General features: G+C 54.3%; 1 protein-coding gene across 1 annotated transcript; it reads right to left on the bottom strand.

Moving 5' to 3' along the window:
* Positions 1 to 586: 586 nt before the first annotated feature.
* On the bottom strand, positions 587 to 18,018 carry SERINC2 (serine incorporator 2). The gene is made up of 10 exons (XM_054571883.1): positions 17,887 to 18,018; positions 9,790 to 9,951; positions 8,845 to 9,035; positions 8,348 to 8,427; positions 7,753 to 7,890; positions 6,601 to 6,770; positions 4,851 to 4,941; positions 4,390 to 4,519; positions 2,111 to 2,326; positions 587 to 1,153 (listed from the first exon to the last, which is right to left on the bottom strand). Exons 1-10 carry the CDS (start codon positions 17,923 to 17,925, stop codon positions 1,018 to 1,020), a joined length of 1,353 nt encoding a protein of 450 aa, XP_054427858.1. The 5' UTR covers positions 17,926 to 18,018; the 3' UTR covers positions 587 to 1,017.
* Positions 18,019 to 24,224: the final 6,206 nt, after the last annotated feature.

Below are 24,224 nucleotides of genomic sequence, written 5' to 3'. Positions count from 1 at the left end.
TCATCCAAGCCCCGCCACACCCTGGGACGGGGTAACATCTCTCCCATCTGACGAATGACGAGCCAGGGTCCAGAGGCAGGGAGGACTTGCCAGGGCCCCACAGGAGGATCCAGGCCACCTTGGCCACTCCCAAGCATGTTCTTCCCCATTTGCCAAGGCACCTGACCTAGAGCAGGTGCTAATGTCTATGACAGGAAGAAGGGGAGAAGAGTGACAAGTTCCTTGGCAGGACTCTGGGCACGAGACGGAAGTGGGCAGGACCTCGGGGAAGACACTAGGAGACGGCCCTCTTAGCCACCTAATGGTCCCCTCTCCACCCTGACTCTGGCCTCACCTCCCTCATGTGGGCATTACCCCCTTTCCTGGCCCCCCTTTCCTGACCCCCAGAGTCTCTTTATCCAAAGCCCTCCTTCCCCCACAGCCCCCACCCTCAGGCTCCCCATGACCCAGAGGAAACAGCCCAGGCCCCTCTCCCTGTCGTCTGGCCCCTCAGCCCCAACATTCCGTTCCCAACCACCACACCACCCCCCGTGGGGGGCTGCGCCAAGAATGAGGGGGCAGAGAACATGGAGGCACACACTGTGGCTTCTTTATTGGGCAAAGTCTTAGAGACTCTGTAAGGCACGGACTCTAGGAAGGTAAGGGGCGCCCTGGGGACGTGGTCAGGATACCAGTGCCTCAGTGCTGGGCAGCCCATCGTAGTGAGTGCTCCCGTGAGCGGCCCTGAGCATTTCTCTCCTTCTGGTCCCTCTCCTGGGGAGCCTGGGAACGAGGGGCCCTTTTTCCCCCAAGAAGGGGAGCATAGGTGACCAGGGACAAGGGGAAGGAAGAGGAAGCCCTGAGGTTCAGGGGCAGCAGAGGGTAGGGCTCAGGCATGGGCCTGATGCTCCTCATCCCTGAAGGCACTAAGAATAAGGCGCCCAGCTGAAGGGCAAGTGCTGGAGGCGGGGCAGGGGCAGCCTAGCTCACTGTCACTGAGCCCCGCGGCACCAGGCGGGCAGGCTGCAGCGGGCTGCCTCAGCTGAAGTCGCGGTTGGGCAGGAGGAGCGGCGCTACCAGGGTCCACAGGTAGAGGAAGAGCCCGGCCCAGCTGGCGCAGATCTTCACCCACACGGCAGTCCAGGTGCTGATCATCCTCTGGGTCTCCCCAGGCCTGGAACACACCCCCCCACCCTGCAGTGAGCCCGGTCCCCAGTCTTGGGACCTCAGTCCTGGCCCTGACTTTATGATCCAGTTGTGATCCCTGACTTCAACTTTGGCTCTGATTCTGTAACTTTAGTCCCTGTCTCTCGTGTTTTTGACACTTGACCTTAAGACTCTAGACATAGCTCTTGACCTTGTACCACAGAACTGACACTGCCTGACCTCAGTTCCAACCTCAACCCCAGTCCTAGACCATAATATTGTGACCTGGCTTCTGGTCCCTGACTTCGGGGCCCTAGGGCTCTAGACCTTAATCCTGACCTCTAATCTTGACTCTGACCCTCAATCCTATAACCCCATTTCTGACCCCTGATCTTATGACCACGGTTTTGATACCTGACCTCAGTTCTGGCCCTTAACCCTGTGACCCCAGTCCTGGCCCTTGACCTTGTTACTCTGATCTTAGCCCCTTGCCTTGGCAATTTCAATCCAGGCTTTATGGCCTCCTAACCTCAATTTTAATTACATGACCAAATTTGTGACTTTATATGGACCCAATTCCAACTCTTGACTTCATTATTCCTATTCTTAACCCTGTGACTTTGATTCTGACCTCCACACCCGAATCCCAACCCTCCAACCATGAATCCCAGATCTGACCCCATAAGCCAAGTCACCACGCCTGACCTGTAAACACGGTCTGCCCTGCACAGGCCCGGCCCACCTCCTGCGATCCCCACCTTTCAGGCACTTGTGGAGGTACCAGGAGCTGAGCCGTCACCGGCAGGGAAACCAGGTAACGGATGGGGCAGGCTCCATGGAGGGTCCTAGATAGACTCCTCCATGCCCAAGCCTTGAGCAGGCATTAGGAAAACCCCAGTGAGGAGCCAGAACAGAGATGTGTGGCACTCCGTCCCCTGCCCCAGGCACTGCAGGCTCTGCCCACACCGAGCCAGGCTGCACGCACCTGTACCAGTTGGTGAGCGTCATCATGATGTGCAGGGAGGCGAGCACCAGGCAGAAGTGGAAGAAGGAGTAGCTGTAGGCAACGCCGTCCTGCTCATTGTCAAAGGCCCGGCCCACCACCTGCTGCTGCTCCTGCTGCTGCATGACCTCCACGGCGGGCGGGCACTCCTCAGTCCGCATCAGGCTGTTCACCTGCCGGTGGTCCGAGGCGCGAACGCTGCGGGGGAGGGAGGCGGGGGCTGTCAGGGCGGTAGCCTCTGAGGTGGGCAGGTATGCGGTGCCAGGGGGCCTCGCAAGCCATTGCCCTAGACGTAACAACAATGGGCACGATGGTCCCAGGCCTTGAGTGGCCTGGTGGTTATGTCCTGTGCCCAGGAATTAACAAACTGATTCGACTCTCAGCTCTACCCGCACTCCCTTCATGAACTTGGGCAAGACACTTGACCTCTCTGAGCCTCAATCAGGTACAACAGTACCTCCCTTACAGGGTTGCTGGGAAGGTTAAACAGAATAATGATGTAAAGTCCCTAGCACTGTGCCTGGTACAGAGTATAAATAAATAAACCATCACTGTTATTCTGGTTGTTCATTTGCCATTTCCATTAACATGTATTGAGTACCTTGTACTGCAAAGCACCATACCAGGAACTGCAATTTTTAATAATGTTAATAATTAACAATACTCAATTGCTATTAAGTTTGTTGTCCTTTTATTATTTTAGATAAGTAATCTTACCAATTACCTCCCCTTCATGTTTATAATTTTTAAAATAATAAGAGTAATGAATTTTCAGTCACTGCTCTTCTATAATGAGGTCTTGATGTTGTTAACAGTTAACAGTTTGCACGCACACACAATTTTGAAAATCCACCTTGTTGGGCTGCAGTTGACCCCACTCACCAAAACAATTTACACATGAGCTCACAGCTGGGCGATCTCCCTGAGGTAAAAGCTGCTTTGCTTCTTTGCTTCCTATGTTTTAAGAGCTAAGAACACACAATCCCCTGGGCTCTCAGGGTGCTGTCCAGTGACCCCAGGTCAGAGAGGTGTGAGTATGAGAAGCATCAGGAAGCACAGGTGCCTGGGTGGGCTCAAGCCCGCGGCCGCTGTGTGCACTCGGCCTCAGACAAGTGGCTGCTCAACACTAACCCTCATTTGCCTCTGGAATGGAGGCGATATGGGCCATCCCAGATTGGAAATAGAATCAACTGAGGTGACAAAGACCAGAGATGTTTGCAAACTGCCCAGACCTGACTTGGAGAAAATGTTTTCAAAGAGGCCCTCACAGAACGAAATGTGAAACAGCCTCAGAACGTTCTAGCCCAGGGCACAGAGGCAGGGGCAGTGCCCCTGGAGAAGCGGGGCAGAGGTGCCCTCCATGGGGCACAGGGCAGACAAAGGAAGCGGGGCCTGGGGAAAGGCTGGGCCACAGAGAGGCGACATCGAGTCTGCCAGATTCGGGTAAGCAGAGTTACACTTGAGCTTACCACGGGGTGGGGGGCAGCAAGGGGAAGCTTACAAAACAGGCACTCACGCCCAGCTGTGCAAAGGTTCACAGCTATTTGCAATTAGCAGCAATACCTATTTGGTGGCTGCCACTTGTCAAGTTCTTTTCTAAGTGCCTTATACTACATATTAACTCACCTACAACCCTACAACAATCCAATGAAGTAGGTATTGTTTTTATCCCTAACAGGTAAGGAAACTGAGGCACAGGAAAAGTAAGTGACTTTTACAAGATCACACGGCTCGTAAGTGGCAGTGCCGGGTTCATATGCAGGCAGTCAGGTTCCTGAGAAGCACTTGCTAAGACGCCTCTTTAAAAAAAGTTGTCATGTGATCTCAAGAATGAGCTGCTCTCTCTCAGATGAGAGTGTAGGGTTCCAGCCACCTGGACGTTGGAGGTTAACATCCTCCCTTTACTAAGGAGGAAACTGGAGCTCAGAGAGGTGAAGCCACTTACCCCAAGGCCACGCAGCAGGTGAGGGATGGAGCCTGGACCCGCTGGTCCCAGGCCAGGCTCTTCCCCTGACCTCATAGTTGCCTGCACCCAAATGAGCTGAGCACAAGGCAGCCCAGTGTGCGGGAAGGGGCCCTGGGCCCAGGGCAGGGCTCAGCCCTGCCTCGGCTGCCCAGTCACCCCGTGCTCTCTGAGGGGTTTTGTTTCCCCACTAGCACAACGCAAGGGCTGGACATGCTGCTTCCAGCCTGGTGGCTCGCCTCCCACATCCTCCCTTCACTTCCGGCTCTGGGTCCCCAGCAACCAGACGCTGCCTTACCTGATGAATAAGGTGCACAGGATGAAGACGATGAGACCCACGATGCTCGGCGCATCCCACCACTGGGTCACATAGCCCTCAGGGCCTGTCAGGATCGTCCCGTTGTCAAAGTGGGGGTTGCATTTCTGGTCTGGGAAGAGGAGCACGGTCACCCTCAGCCCACGCAGGCCAGGTCCGAGGGCCCAGTTAGCCCCGAGGATGGGCAGAGAGCCAACCCAAATGGACAGGCAGACAGACACACCACGCACCAATCCAGTCCCAGTGACAGGTGGCATTTAGCAGACAAAACAAGAGACAGCCCCGGAGTCAGATGGGGTCCTCCCACTTCCCTGAAAGACTAAGCCTCAGAATGGGCTGGGGCTGGGATGTCCCTGTCACCTCTGAGGGTCCCCACCCTCCCAGAGGGTTACTGCTAGCCCAAGAACAAGACCAGGCCTCCACGAACTCAGGCCTGTACTCACCAGGGACATTGGACAGCGCCAACCAGGTGACGAACATGGTGTAGAGCGTGACAACGGAGGCCTGCAGCAGACCCGAGTTGGGCTGGGCGTCCTGAGAAGAGCAGCCGTCAGTATGAGCCTAGCCAGGCTCGGGGACACCCCCACTCAGCCAACAAGGGGACCACAGAAGCCCCTCCACCCGAGGGCCATGCACGCCACAGCCTTCGGGAAAACACACAACCCAGGGCGCCCACTGCCCACCTAGCCTGCCCAAAGGTGGGGTCCTGACTCTTCCTCCTAACAGATTACCCCTTTGCCTCTCTGCTGAGAACGCTGCAAGGGTGGCGTCCCTTCGCCCTCTGAATTAAAGCCCTCCCTCATTTGTCCCACCTTCATCGCCACCAGACACCCCCACCCGCGCTCCTCCCTGCTGACCTCAGCCCAGCCACAGGGGTCCCCGCACCGTCTGGACCGCGCTGCGCCCTGTCCCACCTCAGGGCCTCGGTACTCACCGCGCCCTCCCCGACACGTTCCTTCCCATATCTCTGCACGGGCAGCCCCTCTTTAGCTTTCAGGCCTCGGCTCAAACAAGACCCCCAACAAGGCCTTGAAAACCCTGCCTAGAGCAGCCCTGCCCTACCTGCCTTCTAGCCCACGCCCTCTTTTATTTCCCAGACGGCACTCATCCAAAACCACCTTACTTTGCCCGCTCTATTGATGATTCTTCCCCGCCCTTCACCACACACACACTTGAAAATACGGATCTAAACTGCGTAATGAACAGCATACGCTCTGGGGCCAGTCTGCCTCGGTTCAATCCCAGCTCTACCCCTTACAGCTGTGTGACCTTAGGCAGGTCTCTTTACTCCTCTAAGCCTCTGTTTCCTCATCTGTAAAGTGGGGACAATGATGGTGCAAGGACTACATGATGTGATAGGTGCCATTAACTGTTAGCTGTTATGATTGTTCTTCCTCCTTTTCCTCACAGCTGCGTCCCCAATATCAAGAAGGGTGCCCGGCACGCAGTAAGGGCTCAAAAGGTGCTTGCTGCATGAATACTGATTGCTGTGTGACCCGAAACGGAGGCATCGGCCTCTCTGAGCTTCCATTTTCTCAATGGGAAAAGCAGACTCTGACCAGAAGGGAGGTTTCAAAACTTTCTGCTGAAGACCCCCAAAGACTTCCTAAGCTCCCTTTGAAACTCCTGATGGGCTCAGATCCCAAACTGGGAAGTACCACTGACTCCAAAGGCTTTCTTTCTGAAGAACAAACAATTATTTGGGAATCCCCACCCACTACCCCAGATGGTCTGGAATCAGAAACTGTGGAATTGCACCTCCTAACATCACTTCTTCAGGTGTCTAAGAATCACTGTTCAGTGACCCTCCCTAATGTTCTCCTAATTTACATAAAAACAACAATAATGACAACGATAGCCAATGTCTGATGGGTATCTATAAGGCAGGCGCTGTTCTAAGTGTTCACAAGTACTATCTCAATCCTGAGAATAACTCTGAATAGTAGCTATTATTATCCCCATTTTACATTTGAGAAGAAAGAGGCACAGAGATGTTAAGGCACTTCCCCAAGGACACCCAGCACGTAGATGTGAGAGCCAAGACGCTAGCCCAGGGAGGCTGACCTGCGAGCCCACACTCCTAGCCCAAGCCCCTGTGGTGAACAGCCCTGCCCCAGGACCCCAAGGTTCCCACAAGACATCCCCCACCCCAGCGGGCCTGCTTTCAGGCCGGGGAGAGACTGGCAAGCTCACCTGGACCTTGGGCAGGACGGAGATGATGGAGATGCAGACACAGAGAGTGAGGTTGAGGCTGATGAAGACCTTGCCCTCGGAGCAGGCACCGGGCTGGGTGTAGTAAATGAAGAGCAGGGTCACGGCCGCAATAGACAGCGAGTAGAAGAGGAGGGTGAAGCAGAAGAGGCCTGGGCAGGAGGGCAGCAAGCAGTGGGTCAGGAGGCACAGGAACCCCCGCTCTCTCAAGGGGGCGCAAACCTGTCTTAGGCCTCGACTTTCTCATCCAAGGAATGACATCCGTGTCTCCCGAACTTGTATCATTCACCAACCCCTTTGTGAGTTTTTGCCCCATCCCGAACTAAAATGATTCACTCTTCATAGACAGAGTAACCGTGAAAATAAACACAACGAATATAAAACAGACAAAAGTGAACTAGACGTGTGGCGATCTGCTGAGGCCCACCTCCGGCTGTCAGGGGGACCAGCAAGGTTGGAGAGGAGTGAAAACCCAGCCTGCGCCTCAGTGAGCCTTTTAGATGGACTCAGAAGAGCCAAAAGAGACTCCGACAGGGACGCTTTCTGCCAGGGGGGTTTCTATCTTTTTAAGTTTTTTGGTTTTTAAGATTAGAGAGGCAACTCTTTTCTAATATTTTATTTATCTATTTTTAGAGAGGGGGAAGGTAGAAAGAGAGGGAGAGATACATCAATGTGTGAGAAACACTGATTGCCTCTCTCAAGCCCCCAACGGGGGACCTGGCCCGCGACCCAAGCAAGTGCCCTGACTGGGAATTGAACCAGCAACCTTTCGGTCTGCAGGCCAGTGCTCAACCCACTGAGCCACACCAGCCAGGGCTACCACTGAGGTTTCAATGACTAAGTGTCACTTGAAGTCCGGTCTGGACTGGCTGTGAGTGGCCTGTTCCACAGGAACTGCTGAACTAGGCCCCTCCGAGGCCTCTCCAGCTGCTCTCTCTGATCCCCAGAAGTCACCCTGGACTCGGCTGCCCCTGCCCACACCCACCCCCTTCCCTCCAGCCGCCTCGGAGGTTCAATGCCTACACTAAGGCGGGGGCTGCCTGAGATGCCCTCCAGGCTTTCATCAAGCTTCAAAGACGCCCCTAATTCCTCGAGTAGCTCCAGCCCTGCACGAGGCCAGCTGGTGGCACTGACCTGCGTACCACGCACGGGAGTCACATTCCTCGGCCTTGCCCAGCCACTGCTGGTTCCAGGAGTGCGCAAAGTCGATGAGCAGCACCAGCTGGATGAGGATGAAGATGAAGGAGCCCACGACGCCAAAGTAGAACCAGACTGGGTGGGGAGAGGGGAGTGAGGCGAGCTGGTCCGGCCACGGGGCAGAAGCCTGGGCTGTAGGGCCCCTGACCCACCAGGCTCCCGGGGGTTCCTGGGGCGGCCCCTCTCACACACACATTGATTCATTCCACAGTCATTTGTGCCAAGCCCTGCACCGGGCACACTGAGAAAAAGCAAAGTCCCTACTCTCAGAGAGCCCTGAGCCCTGCACAGAGACAGAGTGTGGCAGGGAATGGCTCCGGGAAGAAGCAGGTCCCCTCATTCCACTCCCCACCCGAAGTGGCACAAAGGCCACATGGCCAAGCACCAGAGCGCAGGGTCCTGACTAGGATGAGGACGCAGGCGGCAGCCTGGGGTCTGGGCCCAGGGCCCAGAGCAGCCGCCACCAGCGCTCCTCCCTCAGGGACCTACTCCCCTCCTGGTAGCCTCCATCCGCCCCTCCAAGACCACCTACTGTCGGAGAAGGAGTCGTCGGGGATGTAGAAGGCGCCCACGGTGATGCCCACAAAGATCAGGAACTTAAAGAACCAAAACCTGTCAGGGTGGGGATGAGGACAGATGGGAGAGCTGAGCAGGGTTAGCGGAACAGGCCCGACCCCCAGAGCCTCACCCCCCAAAGAGCAAGTACTGGGAGGGGTGAAAAGGGACTTTTCCAATGGTCTGATGGGCACAGGAAGTCTGTCCTAGCCCTAGAAAAAGCCCCAAGGGGCAGAGGGAAGGACCAAGTAGGGGGGAGGGTAGTCACCAGGGTTCTGTCCCCTACTGTGTCCCTAAATGCTGTGTGGCCTTACATTGTTGTTGCCCTTTCTGAGCTTTAGTTCCTCCTCTGAGAAATGGAAAGAGCTGAATGAGCTGACCTCTGCTGCAGGGGTCTGGAGGCATCTGGAGATGGGCAGGGGACGGGGAAACCACTGTGGAAGGGTCCGGACACAGGCGGAGCCCCTCCCTCACCCGTTCTGGACGGCAGCCCTGGGGTCCTGGCTGCTACGCACGCACATCATGAGCAGCATGAAGAGGAAGAAAAAGGCGGCTGTGGCGAAGCACATGCGGTAGACAGCTCGGTAACCGAGCAGGGAGCTACAGTCAATGTGGCTCAGCTGGACGATGGGAGTCCCGGACCCCTGCTCACACGCCCAGGGCAGCTGTGCAGACAGACAGAGCAGCTTGATGGCGCGGCCCCGCCCTGCTGGCCCGGCCCAGGGAGGCTCTCCCAGCAGGGGCTGGGCCTCCCACCTCTGGGCTGAAGTCCTAGGAGTGGGGCCCCCCCACCAGACAGCCGGTCCACTTACTTGTTCCTATGGGCCCACTTTCTTGCCATCTTGCCCACGTCTCAGGATGCATGGCACTGCCTAAAGCAGGATTTCCCAAAGTGCACTCCACCCCCCACCTACACCAGAATCCTCTGAGATTCTTGGGGAAAACAGATTCTGAGGCCCCTCTCCTACAGAACTAGAGTCTCCAAGGTGGGTCTGAGACTGCATTTCCAGCACATCCCCAGGGGACTCATACCTTTATGCACACCAAAAGGTCACAACCCCTGGCCTAAATGTCCCACTGGGTCTATGCCAGGCCAGCTGGGGCCCCCAAACTGGGCTTGGGCATTAAAGAGAGGACAGCTTGCCCAGGCCAGTGTTTTAGGGCAATAATGATTAGTAGGATTTTCCAAAAGGACCACGGCTTACAAGAACCAAGAATTGCGTGTGAGGCTCAATCCCTCCTTCCCACTTGAAGAAACGCACGGGAACCCTCCTGCCCACTACTCCCCTCTTCTTGATCTGCTGGGACCCCAAGCCCGGGCCCCTTAGCAGCTGAGCCGTCCCCAGAGGCCAGGTCCCACAGGCTGCTCCGTCTGCTCACCCCGCCCGCACCCCCACGCTCCCCCCGGGGGCTGCTCACCTTGTGGAGCTGACTCTCCACACCGGGGCTCAGCATGATGACGGACACCAGCACCCCCAGGAAGAGGAAGAAGGTGAAGATGAGGCGGCTGATGGTGGAGTTGCGGCTGGAGGGGCAGCAGCCACACAGGATGCAAGGGGCAGAGCCGCAGAGGCAGGACGCCTACAGGGAGGACGGGGATGGCACCCTTATTCCCTGCCTCCTTCCCCAGTCTGTGCCCAAGCCCGCAGCACCCACCACTGCCCATTCGATGCCTCCAAACAGGCACCGAGCCGCCTGTGCCGCGCCAGGCAAGTGTGAGCCCACTTAACTTCCAAGCCTGGGGGGGGCGCCAAGCTTGGAAGGGGCTGGGTCACACACAGTCACACTGCCAGCGAGGAAAAGAACCCAGATTCAAACCTAGGTCTGTCTCAGGGATTCCCGTGGCTTCAGAGAGAGAGAGAGAGAGAGAGAGTTGGGTCACACTGTTTCTTACTTACAGGGAATCGGAGCAGGAAACAAATAAAAATAAAATTTTAAAAATCAAGAAGGCCGGCTCATCACTGATGACCTGTGCAACCTTATACAGCTCATCCAACCTCTCTGAACCTCCGTTTCCTCTCCCATAAAACAGGAATCAGAAGGGTACCTACTCCTCACATGGCAGTTGTAAGAAGGAAACAGAAGTTTTCAGTCATAACCTCCTCAGACTCCCTTCCCCTTCCTTGCTTCCTTTTTCTCCATAGGACTTGCCTGACTATCATCTGTGTAGATTCATATGCTTGTCTGCCTCCAATTTCTAGCATGCAAGCACCCCCAGGGCACCAATTTTTGTCTGCTTTGCTCACTGTTTCCCAGAAATTGGAACAGTGCCTAGCACATAGTAGGAGCTCAGTGACTTTCCGATGAATGAATGTAAAGTGTTTGGTGTAGTACCAGACACACGTTAAGACCTCAGGAAAGAGCAGAAAAGCACATGATAAACACCTGTCAAATGAATGAACAGAATGAAGACTTGTGAGTGGCTGGGATTTCCCATTCTGGGCCTGGACCGGTTAGGGACAGCAGTGGCGGTCTGACCCCTTCCCTGTCCAGGCTCCTCGGCCCAAGCTGGCGTTGGCCCCTCCCCCATCTGGGGCTGACTGTAATCATTTAGGGGCTGGGGATACCACGCTTTTCATAGCTGGCACCCCGGTAAGAGCCTCACCTCTCCCAGGAGCTCGGTCGAGCAGCCCAGCCTCTGAGGAAAAGGGCCCACTTCCGGTTACATCTGCTAAACTGTTTACCTTCCCACAAACAGCGCCAACTCGTCACCCAGGTATTTAAGAGCCTAGACAGCAAAGAGTCTAGAAAGGCACAGGCCCCACCCTCACAGAGCTTCCAAGGGCAGAAACGACCCTCAGCAAGGTGTCACACCCATCAAGGTAAGCACCTGGGAAGGGAATGGGAACGTGTGTGCCTGTGTGCCACCAGGAGTGGCGGATGGGGGCCTAGTTTAGATTGCGGTTGACAGGACACTTCCCTGAAGAAGTGACAATTTAGCTGAGAGCTAACGAACGAGGATGCACTCTCCTGACCGAAGGCAGAGGGAATGGGGCCCGAGGTGGCGTCAGCAGGAGCTGGGCAACGGAGGAACAAAAAGAAGGACCTTATGGCCAAAGCCTCATGACAGGCAGCGAGTGGCACGGTCGGCCAGGCGGGCAGGGCCTGGCAGCCATGTGCCAAACCCTGGAGTTTAACAACAGCAGGCACGCACTCAGGGGGCTGAAGCAGGGTGGACCGGAACAGCCTTATGCTGAATGATCAGCTTTGGGGCAAACAGGTTACAAAGGGACCTTGCCCTTCTGAGACCCAGCACCCTGCTCTCTGGACTGGGCACAAGGTGTAAGGCACGTTCTGCTTGAGGTGTATCTGCCTTCCTGGATCCTCCTGCCCCCAGGCTGGAAATGCCCCTGCAAATGCTCCTTCTCACCCAGCTTTCACCTGCAAGGCCAAGGACAGGAATGCTAAATGACATGCTTGCAAAATGAAATTCTCCCTTGTGGTCCAAACTGAAACAGTTCACCCCTCCAGCAACTTGCAGCCCCCACCCCAAGCTCTGACTCCTATCCACAGCCACCTTTCGGAGGTGAGGACATAAGCAAATGCCATAAAAGTGTTCTGTAAACCACAGAGAGCATTTGGGTTATCAGGTAGAGCTGGCTATTAGCCCCCATTTTATAGATGAGGAAACAGAGATCAGAGAGGTTAAAAAACTTGCCACACAGCAAGCAGACAGCAGTGCTGAGAGTCAAGCCATGATAGTGACAGCTTCCCCGCATGAAGAGCCGCCTGTCCCAGGCGCTGTGGCAAGCGCCCTATATCTACATTGAGCCTCACCGGCACCATGATGTAAGTGTGCTGTAACCTCCCGTTTACAAATGCGGAAACTGAGACTCAGAGGTAATGTGACCAAGGCCACATGGCAAGTAAGCTGGGAGCTGGGGTTCGGCTCAGGGCTCCCTGCACTTTTGAAGTCCACGAACTTCAAAGGACTCTAGTGATGAGAACAAGCCCGCCGGTGCCAGAGAAAACCAAGGGAGATGAACAGGCACTGACCTCAGGAACCAGGTGCCCACGTGCCCGGGGCAGGGCCCAACTCTGGCTTGTTACTATTTCAGTTTAAGACATTTGAGATGCAAGAAAAGTTGCCCCACTGCAGTCAGGGAACCTGGCCTTTTAATTCACTCTGTTGTTTGGAAATCAAAATCCAGGTGTTCCTGACACCTGAAACCTCAGGATTTCCAAGGGCCTAGCCAGCAGCCACAGAGATCAGATCAGGGAGAGAAAAACACACACCAGCTCCCAGCTGCTTCCGGAGCAGCCTTGGAACATTCACACCTCCCGACAGTCCCTCCACCTCTGGAATCTCTCCTGTAAGAACCTCTTCCTACAGAAGTACCAGCGGCGGGATGAAGCGCAGATGTGGGCACACCAGTACGCTCGTAAGTCCACTCTGGCACTACTCACACCAGGGAAATAATAGGGGAAGATTGAAAATAAATGCCCAGCAATACATCACGGTACTCCTAAGAGGGATATGTCTGCTAAAGGGAGCAGATGGGGAGGTAACATGTAAATGGGTACACGTAACTAAATACATTAAATTACACCTCAATAGAGCTGGTTTCATTATTTAAAAATGAAAATTTTCAATTAAGGAACAAAAACTAAAATAGGCACAAACCTTTAGGTTTTATGAGCTTATTAGAATCTCAAGAGTCTGCAAGTGACCTAAGTGCCCAGGAACCAGGGGTGGCCCATTTATTCCATGGATGTTATAGAGACAGGCAAGATGAGTCACTACACGCAGAGCAACCTGGACCAATGCTTATGATGCAATGTGAAAGGCTGAGGCCAACTATGAAACTGCCCCCACCAAATGCACTCAGCAATGGAAAAGCACCAGAACAATACTAGCCTTAGCACCAGCCAGGTTCTCTGAACGGAGAACTCAGAACTTAGGAAGCTCTGGGTCTTAGAGTCTTCCAGCTGTAAAGTTGCTTGGCATGCAACCAGTCCAGCCTCTCTCTAATGCAGAATCACCAGTAAGGCAGCCGGCTATCCTCTGCTGCTTGCATACTGTCAATGACAAGGAGCTCACTACCTTCCGAGGAACTAAAGACAGCTCTGGAGCAGCACGTGGTTTGGCATGGTGGAAACAGGCTATTGCTGAGTCATTCATACTCCCCTGGCTGTTGCCAGAGCCAGGACATAGGTTCTTAGAACCATTTCTGGGGCACTAGGTGAGTGGGGTAGGCAGCTGAGGGCTGGGGCCACAGTTTAAAGCTGTTTTGTTTAAAACAAACTGGCCCTCCACTTCTGGGTATTATTCAAAAGAACTGAAAGCAGGCATTCAGGCAGATATCTGTACCCCCATATTCATAGCAGCATAGTTAACAATAGCCAAAAGGTGGAAGCAACCCAACTGTCCATCGATCTTTGAATGCGGTACATATGTACAATGGAATATTAGTCAGCCTTAAAAAGGAATAAAATTCTCACATGCTACAACATGGACGGACCTTGAGGACATCATGCTAAGTCAAATAAGCCAATCACGAAAATATAAACCATGATTCCACTGATATGAGGTACGTGGAGCAGTCAAATTCATAGAGACAAAAAGCAGAATGGCGGTTCCCCATGGGCCTGGGGAAGAGGGACTGAGGAATTCTTATTTACTGTGTAAGGAGTCTCCGTTTGGGGGAAGACGAAAACTTCTGGAGATGAACGGCAGTGATGGCTGCACTACCATGTGTAGTGTGCTCAGTGCCCCTCACCTGCATGCTTAAAACGGTTCCAATGGTACATTTCATGTTATGTATATTTTACGATAGCAAAAAATAAATAAAAAAGGAGGGGACAGAGAATTTTCAAGGAAGACTGGTCAGTTATCTAAGCGAGGAAGGGAAGGGTATTCCTACAAAGGGAACAACGCAAGCAAAGCTGAGAGGAATGTTGTATTTTCAGGGGAGCTGGGCAATAACAGACAGTACCACTCATGGAGATTGATATCATTAGGTTATATTTTTGTTAGATATCCATTTTAATATATATCATGTTTCTTAAAAATCACAAGCTCCTTGAAGACTAAAAAAGAAGTTAAAACAGTAAATTTTATGTCATGTCTATTTTTCTGTAATTAAACAAAACACTGCTCCCGGCAAGGGTGGGACGCCCTCAAGAGACTTTGTGAACAACTCTGTAATGGGCTGAGCCAGCCTAGAACCGGAAAGACGCAGGAAGAAGAAATTAGCCCCAAAGTATTCAGGCACAATTACTTTCCCCTGTGCATTGCTAGGAATAGAGGGCCTGGAGTCTTGGCTCTGCCACCAAGTTGCAATATGACCTTAGACAATCCTGCTTTCTCCTCTGTGGGACTCAGTTTCTTCATTCATAAAATGGGCTCCTGGGCAGAATAGGAAAGTGGTCCCGAGCCCAGGCTGTACTTCAGACAGCCTTGGTTCTGCCGATTCACCGCTCCCTTAAATGTACTCTAGAGAAATGTGCCTCTCTGAGGTGTCTGCAGAGTGCCAGCTTCACGCTGAAGATGTTGGCGTGCCCATCTCAGTCCCACTGAATCCCCAGAACGTGCTGAGAGGCAGGTACCATTGTTCTCTCCGCTTAACAAACAAGGAGGGAAAGGAAGTGACTGCCCACATCCCGTAGCAGAGAGGGGGCCAAGCCGGGCTCTGAGTCCAACCGGTCTGACCCAAAGGTCTTTCACACTCCCTGGCACATAGAAGGCCCTCCCTAAATACGTATTTGCTCACCATCTGTCTCACCGTGGGCTGGCTTGCCTGGTGATTCCCACTCTCTGCGGGCCCCCATCCGTCTTACCTCGTCCAGGCCAGACTCACCTTCAGCTGAGTACAAATGCTGACCCAGAGGGCCATGCTGGGCAGGTGCAAATGCCTCATGCTGGACGGGTACAGAAGTCTTCCCCACCCCACCCCCACCCATGTTCCCCACTAAGGATGCCGGAAAACCCCGTATTGGAGCTTCACTCCTGGGAGGCAAATCTCCATTGAAACAGGTTGTTATCAGTGTTCAGTAGCAACAACACCACCATGTAATACTGTGTGGCAGAGCAGACATAACATAAAATTTACTATTTTAACATTTTTTCTTCAAGGAGCTTGTAATTTAAGAATCATGATACATATTAAAATGGATACCTAACACATATAATCCTATTGATGTCAATCTCAATGAGTGGCCTTGTCAGAGGGAATAAATAAGAGCTAACGACCCAGTGAGAATTCTAGAATCTGACTCTTCCTTGGTATCAGTCCTTTGGATTCAGCTTCCCTCTCTGATTCCGCTTCCTCGTCTGTGAAATGGGAATAACATTAACCGCCTCACTGGGGTCCTTGGAAGGATTCAATGCAAGGATATCTGCAAAGTATCACTGCAGCCGCTGGCCTGCAGCTGGGCCTGCACCGCCTCTGGAGAGCTCTGGGCAGTGAGTGCTGGGCCCACAGTGAGGACGTCATACACAGTGGCTTCTCTTGGTATCGTTATCCAGAGTAGGATAACCATCTCACAGGGCTGCGGGGAGCCACTGAACTGGCATGGGTGAGGCGCTCAGCACGGTGCCTGGCGTGCAGTGGGTGCACAGCAAATGTCAGAGGTCAGAACCCTCGGGGGAGGCCACTGAAAGGGAGTCCCTTGCAGATATTAGACTCTCACTAAGTGAAACTCAGTTCGACCCTGGGCCGGCCCTGTCTCTCAGGCACCCAGGATGGGGGAAGAGGCGTGGATTACAAATCTGATTTTAACCCTGACTGCAGTTCCTCATCCTTTAACACTGTGTAACCTTAGGCAACTCAGCTACCTTTCTGTGCTGCAGTTTTCACCTCTGTGAAATGAGGGTTTAAACAGGCCGGTCAGGTCCCTTCTGGTCTCAGCATGGTAAGATTGGATGAGTCAGAAGCACTTGGCTTTAGAGGAAATGCTCCACCCACCTTTCCAAGATGATAATAACCACAGCTCCCATTTAGAGCGCATGCCATTGATTGGGCGGGGCACTTTTTAATCTTCCCAATACCATTATGGGGGAGGCAGATGGGGAGACAGAGGCACAGGACACTGGCAGGTCTCCCCTCAACATCCCCTACCCCCAGGCTAGCCCAGCCAGATCTGGTCAACTCCAGGGAAAGTCTCCCTCCTCCACCAGGAAGCAAACTCTTCCTGGCCAGAGACCCAGCCCAAACCTTTATTTCACTGGACAGGGAGGCATCTCATGGACCAGCTCTTGATTCCCCCTCCCCGCGCAGCAACTGCGCCGCCCCCCCACCCCCCGCCCAGATGAGGAAATGGAGGCTCAGAGAGGACAAGAGACTGTCCAGAGACCCACTCTGCAGCCTCTCTGTTCAGATACCGTTCTCAAAACATGGCTGTGAAGTAAATCTCTAGATCCCCCAGCTCCCGCCCCTACACCCCCATCCTAACACACACAAAGGAAAGCAAGCCTTGAGATTCAGCAGCCACCAGACCTCCCTCTTCCTCTCTGCTCCTCTTTGTGTGGGGCAGAGGGGGAGGGGCTGCCTGAATGAGCCTCGGATTTAATGAGGGGAAAAGGAAAAGGAGAAGGGGCCTCTTAGCTGGGGGTCTGGCTGAAGCTCCGCCCCTACGCTGGCTGCAGCCCCAAAACAGAGACCGGCTGTCCACCAGGCGACCAGGTACTCCCTCCCCCCATACACCCTAACCTCCCTCAGTTCTTGGGTCTTCCAGCCCAGAATTGGGCCCAGGTGGCGGAGGCAACCCTAGCAGACCTCACTTAAGGGCGCTTTAGAAAGGCAGACAGGGACTTCCTCCCCACTCCCCATTTCGGCTCCGGGGCCCAGAAAGGAAGAGTCTGGAGAAGTGCCCAGGAGTTAGCCTGAGCCAGACTGAAAGAGGCAGAGACAAGGACGCAAAGAGTCCGACTGATGCGCGGACAGATGGACAGACACCGAACTGTGGACAATGACAGATAGAGAAGCTACAGAGGGACAAAGACAATCGGACAAATGAACAGACGGAAACAGATATCAAATACAAATGGACAAACTGAGGCAGACGGGCAGGGGCAGACAGACTGACGGAGAGACTGCCAGAGAGAGGGACAGAGAAGGACCCACGACAGAGAGATACAGGGACCAGGCAGGCCACACAAAGAGAGCGTCCGGGAGAGAGACCAAAGAAAGGCGCACCCCGAGGACGTCTCTAAGTTGAGCGCGGTGGGGCGACAACGCCCAACCCCACCCCGGGCGATGGGCCTCAGTCTCCCCAATTCCCTGGGACGAGTGCCCGCTGAGGGCACTTCCCTCCCTCGCCCCGGCGTGGCCTGACCCCTCCCCCGCGGTAACCCGAGCCCGGGACAGCAGCTGTCCGCGGCGCCTGCAGGCACAAGCTGGGGTTGGGGGTAGGCGGAGGTTGACCGAGGGGCGGGGAGGCAGGGTGTAGGGCCAGAAAGACAAGTTCGGAGGAAGGAAAACGAAGAAACTGGAGGAAGGTAAACGAAGAAACTGGAGGAAGAAGACAGGACAAAAGTGAGCAGGCGGCGCGCGGCGGGTGCCGGTGGGGACTCACGCAGCTGAGCAGGGAGCAGGCGCCCAGGCAGGCCCCCATGACGGCGGCGGCGGCGCGGGAGCGGGGTGCGGTAGAGGGGCGCCGGCCGCGGGATCCGGTCGGGCTTTCGGAGCCCTGGCCTCGCCCCGCCCCCGCCCCCGCCCCATGGCCCCGCCCCAGCCCCGCCCAACCTGCCAAAGTCGCTCGCCGTTTTCCGGCGGCGTTCGGGGCCTCCCGAGACTCACCTAGGGCAGGTGCACTGGGCGGAGCCTGTGGGGAAAGTGGGTGGAGCGGTGACTGCCGGGGCTGAAAGAGCCGCGCAACCGGTCCCGATTCTGGCGGGGGTTCGTGTCCTGGTCCCAAGTGAGGATTTGGGACCTGGGTTCGAGTCTCACGAGGCCACAGTGCGACCTCAAAACACTGTCCCCCTGCAGGCGTCAGAAGCCGAGAGGTGGTCACCCCTAACTCCTTCGCACTTGGCACAGAGCCTCTGCCCAATAGTTGAAGGTGTTGAGGATGAATGATTGGATAAACAAAGTCACTTTGCCTCTCTGAGTCTGTTTCTCCATCTGTAAAGTTAGGATGCCTACCTTACAGGGCTGTTACAACACATAGCAGATGGCTTGAGGAATGTGAGCTCCCCGTCGTTCATCTAAGACCCTGGCCTTGCACACTTTCAGCTGCCCTCCCCTCCATCCACTGGTTCCTCAAGCTCTACTGAGCCGCAGGCCACAAGCGCGCCCCAGAGCCACCCTCTTGAGTGGCTCATCCGTCCTCAGGATGCCCAAACCCTGACCCCCAGCTAAGAAGGTCAGAAGCCGCAGGTGGGTCCCATTCTGGGCAGGCTGTGCAGTCCTGAAGGGATAGATGGCGGAGACCCAGAAACTGGCGCTGTGATTACTCACTGCTCACCCTCCAGCCCTCTCCTCACTCAACTCTGGACAGGATAATGTTAGGAAAGGAAATCCAGACTCCGCACAGATGGCCCCAGAGCGAAAGATCCAGGCGATGCCAAGCGGAGCCACTCACTGTGCCAGGACCGTCGTCCAAATCCTCCCCACGCTTTCCTCCCCCAGCTCATGCCCAGACGATGTCGTTCTTTGTGAAAGCTCTTTTCCCCCTTATCCCCATTTCTGCCCTTTGAAGCCTTGCTCACATATCCCATATTTTCTCCATGAAGAGAACCACCACCACCTCCAAAACTCTCTCTGGCCGTTGAGGAATGAACGTTGCTCCAGCTTCCCCACAAGGTCCGTGTGCTTCTGCAGCATGAGCCTCCATGCTGGCCTCGCTTATAATACAAGTTACCACAAGGCTGCAGCATGTACCAAACTCTTTCGCCTACATGGTCCCATTCAAGCCCCACAATAACCCTGAAAGACGACTCACTCCCCCCCTAACCCCAGTTTATGGGTGAGCAAACTGAGACTGGAAGAAGGAAAGCGGCACGCCTATATGTAAACCGAGCGCTGGCTAAACTTTGCTTGTGATTATGCTGTTGTTACTGTTGCTTAAGATCACACAGCTCAGAAGGGCAGAGCCAGAAGACCTCCCCAACCTGCTTGATCTAAACCCAAGGCCTGTCCCCGACATGTCACTGCCTATCTTGGAAAGCAGAGGTGACAATATCCAGTCCACCTCTTTTCCTGTCCAATAATATGTGCAGTCCTTCCCTAGTCCAAGGCCCTTAGGAGACTTCGAGATGCTCAGGGACTGTCAGATTCACCTCTGACACTAAGGCAGTAAACGCTTGCTGAATACATGAATGTCTGAACTTTTGCCTCAGGCCCAGTTTCCTCATCCTGCTGGGACTGACCAACCCAAAAATAGCCCGAATGAGGTCCCCTCCCACCTAGCAGTTCTGTGCCTGGAATGCCACCAAGCAGCCTTCTCACAGCCTCGCCCCAGAGTCAACTCCCTTTGACACTTCTGTCCCAAGGGCCGAATTTTCCATCCCTCCACCCCTCCGTTTCCCATGAGCTGGTCAAGTAGAAAGCGCCCAAGACCAAGCAGGGCAACACCGGACACTCGTTCTGTCACAGCCTCTCACACCCTCTGGCATCCTGGGGACCACTCCTCCTTCTTGGACCTCCATCCCCTCCCCTGAAATGGGGTAGTTATCCTGCTTAACCTCACGGAGCAGTTGTGAGCATTGAGAAAACATTCTAAGAAATGGGCAGTTGTCTGAAAGGAGTGAGGAGCCAACTGCAAGTGCAGAGAAGACAGCCCCCTCTGGCTTTAGATTGAAATTTTCCAGGGCAGAGCAACATACTGCCACTGTCCTGGCCTCACCCTGCCCAAGACCAAGGTGGCAGAGGCTCTCATATCCCCCCGCCGTGTGTCACCGTACATGGAGGGGCAAGCGTGCTCTGCAGATACTCACTGTGTGCCCTTGTCCCGGTGACTCACCCTCTTTCAGCCTCACGCTCCTCATCTGTAAAATGGAGATAATCGTTTTGTGCTCTCGGTATCTCAGGAGACTTTTGAGGAGATGAAATGAGGCACTAGAGAGAGAAGCTTCATTTCTCTGTGTCCTGATCAGCTTCCCCCAGACTTGAACCTCCTGCTTGGGGCCTGGAGCACTGCCTCTCGTGCTCCAAAGGCAAGACCAGTCAGTAACTGTGCGTTCTTGGAAAGTCACCCAGCCTCTCTGAGCCTCGCTGAGGGCTGAGAGTCAGGACCGCTGCAGCCATTCCAACCATGCATGGCCATGCAAACTGCGTCCACTGAGAGAAATATGCAGGGGTTACTTGGTTCATGCCCCGGTGCCTATCAGGTCCTGTCGAGCTGAGCACAGACAGATGCTCAGCTCGACAGGACCCCGAGGAAGCAGGCTCTGGCTTCTTGGGCCAGTCACTCCAAGGATTCTTTTAATCTGCTCTCACTGAGCCTCTATGTTCAAATCTGTAACATAGGACCTATCCTCTGCTCTAGCCCCCAGTGACCCCCAAAAGCCCCAACCCATTCTTTCCCCATCCCTTCTCACCATCCTCCCATCCATGGGGACTCAGGTGGACTCTGGCTTTGAGGCTCCTGTTCCCTGGGCTTCACTCTCTGCACTGGCCTCTGCTTCCGACTTCTGATGCATTTACAAGGCAGCACTGAAATGATCCCTTATGAATATGCATGTGGGATAATGAGGGCTCGAGGTTGGAGGAGGATCTGGGAGAGGCGGTCACAGGAGCACCATCCACCCCCACCCACTCTCTCCATACTCAGCCCCCCATTGAGGCTGCCCTCCCTCCAGAAGGCTGCATGGGAGTTTGGGGCAAAGCTGATAAGAATATCCACTATAACTATTTTTAAGTGCTTACAACATACCAGACATACAGCTAAGAGCATCTCCTGTAAGGTGCTTTTAAGGTGGGAACTGTTTTTCCCATTTAACATAAGAAAATTGATGCTCCAAGAAGGCAAGGTTTTATCGGACTCCAAAGCTGGCCCTCTGAACCCCTGCTGCCTGGGAGCCCTGAGCACATGGTCAGGGGGCCACACTTGAATCTCACACTCTGACGGATGAGCTCACTGTGATCTTAGGTGACCAAAGCATTGGGAAAGGACAGGGGTCCTGGAATGGACTTCTTCTGGAGAGTGGAGAACAGACAGATAGGTGGGTGCACAGAGTGCGTATTCACACATATGTGCACCCACACCTGATGCACGTGTGAGCATAGATGCACACACAGTAAGCACGTGTGACAAGGGTGGCCCTGAGGATGCCCAGCGTATGCACCATTGTGCTGCTTTTGTTCCTTTTACAGTCAGCACAGACAGGCTCACTGTGTGCCAGACGCTGGGGATGCGGTGAGGACAAGGCCAGCACAGCACACTCCCTGCCCTACTGGAGCCACAGTTTGGTGGGCTTCGTACCCACATGCAGTAACGCTCTACCAGGGACATGTGAAGGAGGTTTTCTTGGTAGGATGTGCTAGGAGATGAGGAGACTGTGGGAGGAAAGGAAAGAGGTGAGATAGGTGGGGTGGGGCGGTGCAGGGGAGCCCCTGACACTTGGCCGGTTATGAGGGGTGCAGAGTAAGGCAGGACCTGGCACGGGTTCCGTGGGAACGACAGGTCTGAGGATTCTAAAAGGACTCCGGATGCTTCCCTCACAGACATCAAGGGTCTGCCATGAATGCATACGTGGGCACTGTGTGTGTGTGTGTGTGTTTAGCTTATTGCGTGTGTGCATGTGTGGTGTGTGGGGTGGACATGTGTGAATTGCAGGACATGAGTGAGGCATATGTGGTGTGCGCACATGGGGGCTTTACATGTAGGTATACGTGTGAGTGGGTGCGAGGCAGGGTTTGTTATTGTAGGGGAGGAGGTTGAGGGAAGAGAGTGTCATTTGGCCCAGGCATGACATTCATCAGCCTCAAAAATGCATCAAAAAATGAGATGGACGGAGGGAGAGATAGATGAATAGATGGGTGGATGGATTTGGATGGACTGGTGCATGGAAGGAAAGAAGGATGGATAGAGGGATGGCTGTGCAATAAAGCCAATGCTGTATTGCAAAATGTGCGTTGCAGATACTGGCGTGAGGATATGGGTACTCTCTGTACGATTCTTTCAGCCTCTCTGGATGCTTGAAATTTTCCATAGTAAAAGGTTAAGAAACAATGTAAACTCAGAGGAGGCTAGATGTTTAGACCCAAAAATCATGCATGAGATGGAAAGAATAGAAAGGTCTTCATGTAATTTTAAAAGAATATCCCATCACAGACCACAGAGCACTATGAATTTATGGTTTTTATAATTCCTGTAATCATCCTTTGAATCCCTGAATTGCATTGATTTTGTTTGTGAGAATGTGTATTAAAAGATGTTTATTTTTAAATAAAAACATGTAAAAATACCACAATTGTGACATTTCTTCATTTTTAACTGCTGGCAGCCTCAAAAGCCAGAACTGGCTTGTGCCTCTCCTGGCCTGTGTGAGGCCCTGCTGTGTGAGGTATGTACGTGGGTGTGCATGTATGTGCACAGGGAGAAATGTGTGCGCCCACGCCAGGAGCTCGGCCTCTTCCGAGCACCCAGGGGCCAGCACTGTTGCCGGGATGAGAGGATGTCTTAGGGCTGAGGGAGGGCAGCTACCAGCCCCAGGGCAGCCTTGGGGACCAAGAACTCTGTTATCTGAGGCGTGGACACGCTCAATCAGGCCAAGCGGCGTCCCTGCGTCCCTGCGCCAGCAGCGGGAGTGTGGGTGGCTGAAACTGAGGGGTTGCCTGGAGGGAGGTGAGGCAAAGGCAGGATGTCCAGGGCCCTGCTGCAGCCGTGCAGGCCCTCCCTCCCCTCCCATACACGCATCACCCCCGGTCCGGCCGTTCCTCCTCCTCCGCCCAGTGCCCTCAGGCCTGACCTGTGAGTGCTCCCTCATTGTTCAGATGGGGAAGCTGAAGCCTAGAGAGAATGGAGCTGCCCGAGCCACACAGCAGCAGAGCCGCAACTGAGATCCAGCCCAGGTTCTGTTCTCCATCCCCACAGCCTGCCACCTCTGCATCTCCCCCTTCGGCCAGTGAAGGCGGGGGGCCAAGCCCAGCAGACCCAATAAGTAAGGCCCTAGGCTGCTCTCCTGCCTGTGTGGGTAACACACAGGATCCAGGAGGCCACGCGGGCACCAGAAACAGCACATGGCTGGGAGACAGGACTTGGCTTCTAATCCCGACTCTGCCCTGGATCCAGTCAGAGAGACCTGGACAGCTCCCTGCCCCTCTCAGGGCCTCAGTTTCTCCATCTGTAAAATATATGAGGTGAACTACAGTTGCGGCTTCCACATAATGTTCTGAAGCAGAAACCCCAGGTAACTATAAGAGTTGCTGCCCTGGCCCAATGAAGGAGAGGCAGATAATCTCTCTCCACTGGCTCCCTCATCTGCCCTCCACCAAGAAGCTGCCCAAAGAGACTCCCACCCGACTGAGAGCAGTGGATAAGTACCAGGCTTCAGCATAGAACCAGGGCCCACGTCTGGCTGTGTGGTCCCAGGCAAGGTTCTCCAAGCCTGTTTACTCACCTGTAAAATGGGGGTAATAATATCAACCTCAGATGGCTGTGTGAGGTTAAATGAGAATTCATGTCCAGTGCTTGGCACGTGATATGTATATTAAAACATCAAGGAACAGTGGTCCCTATTAGTAGTTAACCCCGGAGATGAGCCATGCATGAGCCCGCTGGCTTCACCGTGCCTCGCATCTGCTGTTTCAGACCCCGAACCGAAGCCAAAGCCAAAGCATCCTGGCAGCTGCTACCCTAGATTCCTCAGCCCGCCTCTCTCAGCAGGGGCTCCAGAACAGCCGAGTGTGCGGAGGCTGCTTCTAGGCCAGGCCCGACGGGCTCCCTGTAATCAGAGCAGGCCCCCAGCA

This window comes from Pteronotus mesoamericanus, unplaced genomic scaffold (genome assembly GCF_021234165.1).
Source record: "Pteronotus mesoamericanus isolate MK-2021 breed Mesoamerican mustached bat unplaced genomic scaffold, CSHL_Meso_final contig_221, whole genome shotgun sequence".
Lineage (NCBI taxonomy): Eukaryota > Metazoa > Chordata > Mammalia > Chiroptera > Mormoopidae > Pteronotus > Pteronotus mesoamericanus.
This window is presented reverse-complemented; position numbering and strand designations above follow the sequence as displayed.

Excerpts from the sequence above, each read along its gene's own strand:
- SERINC2 (XM_054571883.1), bottom strand. The coding sequence starts at position 17,925 with ATGGGGGCCTGCCTGGGCGCCTGCTCCCTGCTCAGCTGC. Across the intron at positions 7,891-8,347 it reads CGACGACTCCTTCTCCGACA|TCTGGTTCTACTTTGGCGTC; the intron begins GTAGGTGGTCTT and ends CTCCCCACCCAG. Across the intron at positions 6,771-7,752 it reads CTCCCGTGCGTGGTACGCAG|GCCTCTTCTGCTTCACCCTC; the intron begins GTCAGTGCCACC and ends CCTCCTGCCCAG.